The sequence below is a fragment of the Miscanthus floridulus genome, chromosome 17 (genome assembly GCF_019320115.1).
Source record: "Miscanthus floridulus cultivar M001 chromosome 17, ASM1932011v1, whole genome shotgun sequence".
In the NCBI taxonomy this organism is placed as follows: Eukaryota; Viridiplantae; Streptophyta; class Magnoliopsida; order Poales; family Poaceae; genus Miscanthus; species Miscanthus floridulus.
This window is the reverse complement of record NC_089596.1, coordinates 77,231,911-77,241,202: the sequence shown is the minus strand read 5'-3', so window position 1 is coordinate 77,241,202 and position 9,292 is coordinate 77,231,911. Positions and strand designations below refer to the sequence as shown.

The window sequence follows — 9,292 nt, the reverse complement described above, 5'->3', positions numbered from 1 at the left end:
CTGTAAGGCAGGTTGGTTTTTACCTTAATGTATTCCAAGTGGCTTGGCTAAAGCAAAGATGTTGTCCTACAGAACATCTTTTGAGAAACATACCTATATGAGTCAGACTGCTAATCATAGTCTATAAGATTTGGGTGATTTCTAAATACTCATGAAAGGCACTGAAGTATGACTTATATGCTTCAAATAGAGGGGATGCCTTTTGTAGCTTAGTATCAGCTAAGGACTTTAGTGACATTCACCTCACGTAAAACTGTCAATTCAAGGCTTAGTCCATTGTTCAGTTGTGACTGAGTGAAACTATTGCTCTAGATGGATTTTCAACTTAACAGTCTCCATCAAAACACTGGTATATAAAAGAAATATGGTTCTGAGACTACTTTGTTACAAACCCTAGAGTTTGGTGGGGATTGTTGGATATATTATGGGCTTGACCCGTATAATATTTTAATAAATCAAATAAAACTCTATGGTACGTAACATTAAGCGTTGTATGGTTTAATACCGTATGAGATTTTGACTGAACGTTTACTTGCCTTATTTGATTGGAAATTATTCATCTTAATTTAGAAGCTGAGAAAAGAACAAAGGAGTGCCACACACGCGCGCGCGTCGTCGGTCGAGCCGGGCCGTGGCTGTGGGCGCGGGCGCGGACCGGGCCAGGCCGGGCCGAGGCCGAGGCCGTGGGCATAGCGTGGCAAGGCAAGCAGGCAGCGAGCGAGCGGATGGGCGGGCGTGGCCAGGTTTTGCCACTTAATCCACATAATTATGGGAGTTTCTCTCCTCGATGGTGGAGGCGAGTTGATTGCGTCAGTTACCGTCTCTCTATGTCTCCGACTCCTGAATTTCTCCGCTGGCTCTCTCCCTCCTGGCCGCAGGCATAAAACAGAAAGTCCTCCGTCAGTCTTCTTCCCCTTTCTTCGCTTCCGAGAGACTACATCTCAGCCGTCCTTTGGCTTTCCCCGTCCCGTACCTCTGCGTGCACGGAGTAGCGGGAGAGTAGGTGCCTCCGGAACCCTCGTCCGCTTGCGAACCTTGAACGGGGTGTGCGATGATTAGGTTTTTGGGGAGCGATTCCGCGACTGCTCGTCCGACGTCTTCTTCCTGGTGATCGCTCGCGGAACCCGTCTTCTTCCTGGTGACTGTTCGTGGGACTGCACTGCGAACATCTTCCTGCATCGACTGTGGTCCACGACTTCGAGCAACGTACTATGTCTGGTGCGAATGGAGCCTCCGATGCCCTCGGCATGGGACCCTCCGCTGGGTACACTCTTATCTCTGTGATTATAGTACTTTGCGTACTTACAGTATCGATCAGTATATCATATTTGCATGCTGTAACGTTTGTTAGAGATATACATATGCATATATATGTCGTTACGAACCTGCTGATGTTTTATTTCTGGATTAAATTGACCATGAAAATGCCAAAATATCTATCACTTATTACATGGAGAACTGCTGCTACAGATTTCAGTTCAGGTACTTATTGAACCAGTGGCTCATGTCTTGCAGAGCTTCCTTCGCACTCGTGACAGCGGCTGCATCATCGTCGCTGTATCTCACTGCCCATCCATGCGCCACGCCAGGGAAAATTTTGACAAAGTGATCGATCTGCAGAGCAAAAAGAAAAATCGGAGAACTGATGATTCTGTGAAATATTTTAACCTGAACTGTGAATGCTCACATGATCCAAAAGGGCAAACTTTTTTTTTTTTGAATTATAATGATAGAGGTCGAAAAGGTAAATATGATCACTTTGGTGGGTTCAAAGTTCAAACAATCAGAAATAACTACTCTATTAATAACACGTAATGCACGGCTGTGCTTTCTAAACAATGGATGAAGAAACAGTAAAATACCTACTTAAGACACACTCGTCCTCTGTTGCTGGTAAAAAAAAAATATCATCAGAGCCAGTTATTTCGGTACTCACGGAGTTTTGCATGCCAGTTTAATTCAGTGCAATCTGAACACTCTCATACACATGTAAAAGTTCTAGCTTAAGGCAGATCAAGGTTTCAAAGATATTACTAGTACAACTTACCTCAGAGTTAGCTGAAAGAATTTGCTCGAACTGCTTTAACAATTCAGGCGGGGATGACCTATCGATTTCAGCTCCAAGTATGGAAATGGGACATTTGACCTCTGAGTATTAGATTAGATGATAGCATATCAATGCGTAAGCAATTCAAGCTCTTGCAGTATTAGAATAACTTTATCATGTCAGGGAAGAAACTCTTGCAAAATAATTGACCTTTGATATCGTCGACAGTTAGTAAAGAAGGGTGTAACAATACAGCAGCCTGGATCTCATGAACTTTCGCCAGTTCCACAACCACCTTTGCTGAAAGAGGTCAAATTTTCGGTGCATATATTTTAAGAACAGAGAGATAAAAGGAACAAAATAATGCTCACAAGCCATTTTTTAGGTTGCAAAAAGCTCAAAATAAAATGTTGCCAATAATCCTTCTTACCGCCCCAACAATAACCTGCAGCTCCGATGCTGGACACTCCCTTCTCCTTTATAGCAGCAATTACTGGTTTTGCCTCTTCAAATGCATTTTGCTATTCATCACAAAAAAAAATGCTTTTGCTATTAAAAGAGACAATTTTGGGGCTTAACAAAAAAATGTTTTGTTAAGGATATATAAAATCACAGACTAAGAAAACAATTGAGCCAGAAAAGGAACAGTAGAAGTGCAGAAACAATTATTGATTGTGAGGCCTTAACAGAACACCATCATTATCTCAACACTCGGATATAAGTCATTCAACTCTCTTGAAGAGTCAAAGAATCTCAAGTTTGATCAAACTTATATAATAAAATAATAATATTTATGATAACAAATAAGTATAATCAGATTCTTCATTGACTATATTTTCATAGTATTCCTATTTGATGTCATAAATCTTTATAATTCTCTCTGTAAATTAGAATGACTTATAATTTAGAATGAATGTGGTACATCCCTGGAGAGAGCATTAAAACCATGGTTCGCCAAAGGAACTTATAGCTTAGGAAGTTAGGAAGTCATACGATATACTAAGCCATTATAGCCTATTTAATAAAAGTCCAGTTTGCAACCCTCAACTATGAGCTAGGCCAATATTTCATCCTTCAACTACAAAATCATTCACTTTTCAACTCTCAACTATCAGAACAGTTCAATTTACAACCTTGCCTCAATTTAGAATGATTTTGATGAGATGACATTGGTGTGACAACATAACTAAAGGCTATATATAGTATTTGAATTTTAAAAACTTGAAAATTACATAAATACTCCCTCCATCTAAAAAAGAATGGCACTCTAGTTTTGCTCTATGTCAAATTATCTTAGGTTTGACCAAAATTATACAAAAGAATATCAAATATTTATAATACTAAATATGATTAGATTCATCATGAAATATAGTTTCATGATGTACCTATTTCGTATCATAAATGTTAATAATCTTCTCTACAAGCTTGGCCAAACTTAATAGTTTGACTTCAAATAAAGTTAGAGCATCTTTTTTGAAGTAGGTGGTAGTTTTTTAAATAAAGTATAATAGGACCGCCAAAATAGACTAAAGTGTTGCAAACTAAACTAAAACATTTTCATTATCTTGATCAACCTAAACTAAAATTTTCAATGTGCAATCGAACTTTACTAGAAAGAATTAAAATCATTTATACATTATTGAATTTAAAAGCTAGCCATGCTTAAATTAGGAAAACTAACCCTATCTACTCATGTCCTTCCACTGGCTAGAATTATATAAGACATAATTATTAGAAGTTTATTAGTACCTACATCTAATCAAAATTACTTATCTTTGCACTCTCTCTCTCTACTTGTTTATTTTCCAACTCAATACATGTATAGATACCTTGTAATCTCTATCCGGTTAGGATGAACTTATCAATTACTCTATATATTTTTTTACCCATATCCACAGTTTTTTCCAGTACATGTCACTTCATGTCTTCATTATACACTTAATTCAATAAGTTATGCATTAATATTCATGAAAATAATATCGAAAGTAACATCTTAGATATTTTTATCCATGTATATTAATATTGATTCTAAATGGTTAGTTAGTGCCATTGGTGTATGAGTCATTAAAGGAACAAATTTCATGATTATTGTAACATAAAAATATTCATTTGTCACTTGTGCAAGCATGTATACTTGATCTGCATCATTGCACAACATGTATGCTTACAAATACTCGGTTTGGATGATTGCACAACACATGTCGGTAATTAAGGCCTAGATTTGAGGGGGGAAATTTTAATCTAGTTTTAGTAATGAAAAAGTGGACAATTTGGATGCCAATTTTAATCTGGTTTTAATAATTGCATTGGTTGATAATGGTTTTAGAAAACGTAGTATATCCGATGAATGTTAATATTAAATGATTACTAGAGTTTGGAACTGATGGCTAAATTTTTCTGACAATCTCTGATTTATATTTTTTCTAGCGTGTCTTGTGAGAATTAATATAGAGCCTCTGTTTAGTAATGATAAGATTAGTATATTGCTTTTGAACAATTTTGAATACATGCATATTAGAAACTAGGTTACTTTGGAGAGTTTTAAATTTTAGTTACACCAACGTTTTTTTTATTTTCCAATAAACTTAGATTGCTATTCTGTAGTACAAGTGGAAAAAAATAAAGTTCTCCAATATACTAATTTATTGAATAAAATAAATATTTATGCTTGAATAACATCGTAAGATTGTTCACCTAAACAATAAATACTAAACTATCAATCACTTATCTTTAGCCATTCGTGAGCTAAATGGACAACTAAAAGATGAATACATGAGCAATTGAATGGACATGCCCTACCACCATATAGCGTTTACACGGGCTATATGCGGTCGTTTAGGTGAACAGGGACATTATGTCAATGACATGTCACCCAAAACTACCTCAAATTTGAGCTAAGGTTGAAAAGTGAAGTTTTGATATTTAAGGGTTAACAAGTGAACATTTTGTGGGTAAAGGTTGAAAAGTGTTCTTAGCCCATAGTAGAGGGATGTAAAATGGAATTCTATTTATGGGAGTGTCTAGTTATCTGTCAACAGATTTTATGTGGTCAAATTTGTCAGATTTCTTGTAAATGCAATCTAGTAGATAGTTGTAGCACAAATTCTAAACTTAGTTGCAATCAAACGTATAGAAATCTGACAGACTTAGTACAAAAAAAATCTATCTACAGATAAATAGCAAGTCTTTATTTATTTATAAAATGATCATCCAAGTTGAAACATTCTTTAGACTCAGATCTTGGGAACATGACCAATATTTCCCAACATCGGTCCATCAAGAGGTTTAAATACTAAATTGACATTCATATATGAATTTGGACATTTAATATCCTCACCGTATTTGAATCCGAATCCGAACTCAAAGTTACATGGGTGCGTATCAATATACAACCATCCAACTCTGAATCTCAGAAACAAACAAATACCCGTATTGTATCTGTGTTCCATCCCTACTTGGGAGTCTTCAGTTTTGTCATGATTTCTACAGGGTTGACATTATGAACCCCAACATAAAGTACTCCCTAGCTATGAACTACACAAAAATGCACATTCCCATACAATCAATACTGTAATAAAAAAGTATTAGAAAGAGGTTGAAGAGAAGACAAACCGGATTATGCGACTGCACCCACATTCCAGGATTGCTGGGGTCATATGGATCCCCATGCAGGAAATCGGGCACCACAACGAAGTAACCGGACGAAGCAACTTTGTCGGCTATCTTCCTTCGCGAGATAAACGTTTAATACAGTTACTAATGTAATTCATAACTAAAGCTAATGCAATTTAAACTTTAAATAACCCATTGGAAAAAATTTAAACCCCACAGGGCCCAGGTTGGGCAAAAGCGATTAACTCTATGGTTTATAGTAACTACGTATACCCAGCTCAGACTAGAAGATCAGAGTGAGACTAGCTGCCTAGCAGGTGCTCATTTCTTTTCTTTATGCTCTTTTACTGATTTTCTCCCCCACCACTGCCAACAACTCACCCTAAAATTAGGATTTAACGAAAGAAAAGTAAAGCGAAATAGATCATCATATTCATAGCGTACCTCAGGTTTGGCGCTTCGAACCCTACAAAGAAGAACAGATTTCAATGCTAGCAAATAAAAACACAAGAGGAGGCACGGAATATTATGATATTACCGAAGGCATCGGAGATGAGGACGACGGCGGCCTTGGACCCGGCGGAGCCGGTGACGTAGGCCTTCTGCCCGCCGAAGTCGTCAACAACCTCGCCTCCTCCGCTGGCCGGCTCCAGCGCCGGTGGGTTCTCAAAGCAGTGCGAGCTCGCCATGCTCTCACAGTTCTTTCTTTTCTTTACTTTTGATGGGAGGAATATAATGCACGGTATTATTTATAGATTTGAACTGCGAGGAGCTTTCATCCAAAGAAACTTTGAAGACCAGATTCAGGAAAAATATTGAGTGCTGTGATCTCACTGCTGACGCAAGGTCCATTCTCGAGATAGTGCGGGGCTTTGAGTCCAAGGGTAAATAATAATCATGTCATTATATAAATTCAATGTTCTCAAGGCACGCCACCGCTTCTTATTAAATACTCAAGACTGATATCAATATCCTCCATCCGTCTCAAATTAAATCTACTTTTAGAGTTATCTTAGGTCAAAGTATTTTAAATTTGACTAACGTTACTAGAAAAGACACCAATATTTATGACAGTAAGTTAGCATCACTAAATATATCATGAAATATATTTTTCATAATATATTTTTTTGATGTTATGGATGTTATCGTTCTTTCCTATAAAGTTAATCAAACTTAAGATAGTTTAACTTTGGATGGTTTTAGGAATTGATTTATTTTGAGACGGTGGTAGTAAAACTTTTAGAACTTAAAATATACCATAAGACTGTTATCATGTCTTTGAGTCCATATACACACATACAAATAGCTCTGTATATTTATATGGATAAAAATACCCATCTTACTCTACTTCCTCTCACTCGCTGATATGCGGGGTCCACTCGTTAGCCCTTCACTCCCTGTCTCGCTACGGTCTTCCCTGTCTCGGACGGCGTGGGGCATGTTTGTTTCAGCTTAAAATATAATTTTCTAAGAATTTACCGAGGAAAAGAATCGAACTTTCACTTACCCTTGTGTTTTCTATACCGCGGCCTCCCCCTCGTGTTTCCCATATCACGAACGTTTTCCACCTCTTGCCCCTGCTCTGCTCGCTCGTCACTGGAGGTGGCAGCGACAGGCCTTCCCTTGGCGGCGGCTCTCGCATCAGCGAGCCCTCCCTCCTACCCTCCACTCTGATCTGCTGCCCCATGCTGTCCTCTCGACACGCCTGCTCGAACCACCGCCCTCCTTTTGACGTCCCGCTCGAATCTCGTGGTGGTGGCCACGCCGCCTCTCGCTCCTTGGATCTCACGGTGGCGACTTCCTGCGCTCCACTCGGCGAGCCTGCTCGCGACACTCGGCGGGCCTGCTCGTGACCTCGACCGAAGTCGACAAGGGTGACGGACTCCCTCGGGGAGATGGCCGATTTAGGATGGGGCGACTGAGAAAGAACGACATATAGGTGGTGTTCGCTGGTCTGAGGAAACCAGCCAGCTGGTTGGTTCCCCCTCACGTGACACTGTTCATCCATTCAGCCGAACAGTGTTTTTCTCTCACAACAAACCAGCCGTCGAACAGTGTTTTTCTCTCACAACAAACCAGCCGGAACAGTGTTTTTCAGCCAAGTTTCAGACCAGTGAACGGGGCCGTATGTCTTTTTACACTACCTAGTGCCATAAGAATCAGGATTGCCATTCTTGATTCTTTATATCGAAGATTTTTTACCGCAGTTTTTTAGGAAAATTATGATTTGATTATAATTGATTCTTATATAGCCCTGTTCGCTTGTCTTAAAAATGGCTTGTTTGGCTTCTTTTTTCAGCCGGAACAGTATTTTTCTCTCAACAATTCAGCCGGAACAATATTTTTCAGTTAGTTTCAGCTAAGTTTCAGACCAGCGAACAGGGCCATAATAAACAATCCCAGACACGCCCTTAGTCGTTGCCTCCCATGCACCCACGCCGTCGGCCCGGCCCTGGCCGTGTGCCCAGCAGCTCGCACGGTCGCTCGCTACTCCGGCGCATGCTTCCCCCACACGCACACCCTGCCCACCGACGTCCTCCGCACCCTCAGCCAGAGTTTAAAATGACTTATATTTGGATAGAATAGAGCACATCATATTTTGAAGAAAAGAACACACTATACATCTTGCAAGTTTTAATATTGTGGCGCGCCGGTAATAATATTAAACGCTGTTATTCCCTCTTCACCACAGTAACCAGAGACATGTTCGAACGACCAAACCCGGTAGTCAGGCACTATCTTGAATTGCATCAGCAGTGAGGTCATACACAGCACCCTCACCACTTATCTGTTTCTACAAAAATTCTGAGTCGAAGGGCGACCTGTCGTGAACCTGCTCTCGCCGTCCGCTTCACTTTGATGTCTTTCCTTTTCAGACTTTGGAGTGATTCGCTTAAGAACGGCAGCAGTCTGCAAAGAGGGAAAACTAAAGAACTGAGAGGAGGGCGAGCTCGCACTTCTGGGAGCCCGCCGGCGGTGAACCTGGTGAGCGGAGGGCTGAGGTCGTCGATGACTTCAGCAGGCTTAAGGCCTACTACTCCTCTGTCTTAATAAAATATCTCTATGGAATGTAAAGCTGGACTAGTTTTTGTTAAAAATATTAGTATAGAGAATGGCTCTAAGGCCCCGTTTGGCAGAGCTTCATTTCACTAATGAAGCCTTTTTTTTTTTTTGACTTCAGCTCTACGAACAGTTCCACCGGTGGAGCTGAAGCGATTTTGGTAAACCGTTTAGTAAAATGGCTTCCCTGTGAGAGCATATTTTTAGGGCCCTGGAGGAGGAGCCGGAAGAAGTCACTTTTTTTTTTCTCCATCCCACCCCAAATTACTGTGAGATCATGTTTTTAGGGGCTTCACAAGTGAAGTTATTTTACTTTACCCCGTCTAGTAGAAAACGGCTCCAAACGACTCCTGAAGCCGGTGAAGAAGCCCGGTTAAATGGGGCCTAATACTTCAGTTTTTAAAAAATCACACGCTAATTAATTAAATGTTCTTTCAGCTATTCTCCATTGGATCTCGTATGGGCTCAGCCGTCCAAATTCAGCCCCCTCTGCCTAGCTAGAACCAAGCCGAACTCTTCTCTCTCGATCGTCAATCCGTTTTGTTCAAATTCTGCTCCTAACTTCTCTTCCTC

The 9,292-nt window shown here is 39.9% G+C and overlaps 1 protein-coding gene across 1 annotated transcript; it reads right to left on the bottom strand.

Annotated features, from left to right (window-relative positions):
- Positions 1 to 1,372: 1,372 nt before the first annotated feature.
- Positions 1,373 to 6,369, bottom strand: LOC136517218 (endo-1,3;1,4-beta-D-glucanase-like). Its single transcript, XM_066510749.1, has 7 exons — positions 6,198 to 6,369; positions 6,104 to 6,125; positions 5,660 to 5,774; positions 2,478 to 2,568; positions 2,258 to 2,347; positions 2,048 to 2,148; positions 1,373 to 1,614 (listed from the first exon to the last, which is right to left on the bottom strand). The coding sequence occupies exons 1-7, from the start codon at positions 6,346 to 6,348 to the stop codon at positions 1,474 to 1,476; spliced, it is 711 nt and encodes a 236-aa protein (XP_066366846.1). The 5' UTR covers positions 6,349 to 6,369; the 3' UTR covers positions 1,373 to 1,473.
- Between the last annotated feature and the right edge of the window lie 2,923 nt (positions 6,370 to 9,292).

What these genes read in the sequence shown, in the direction of transcription:
- LOC136517218 (XM_066510749.1), bottom strand. Translation starts at nt 6,348, where the DNA reads ATGGCGAGCTCGCACTGCTTTGAGAACCCACCGGCGCTGGAGCCGGCC. An exon ending in CCTCATCTCCGATGCCTTCG is followed by an intron (nt 6,126 to 6,197) that starts GTAATATCATAA and finishes TCTTCTTTGTAG; the next exon opens with GGTTCGAAGCGCCAAACCTG. An exon ending in TTCTTTCAGCTAACTCTGAG is followed by an intron (nt 1,615 to 2,047) that starts GTAAGTTGTACT and finishes TTTGCTCTGCAG; the next exon opens with ATCGATCACTTTGTCAAAAT.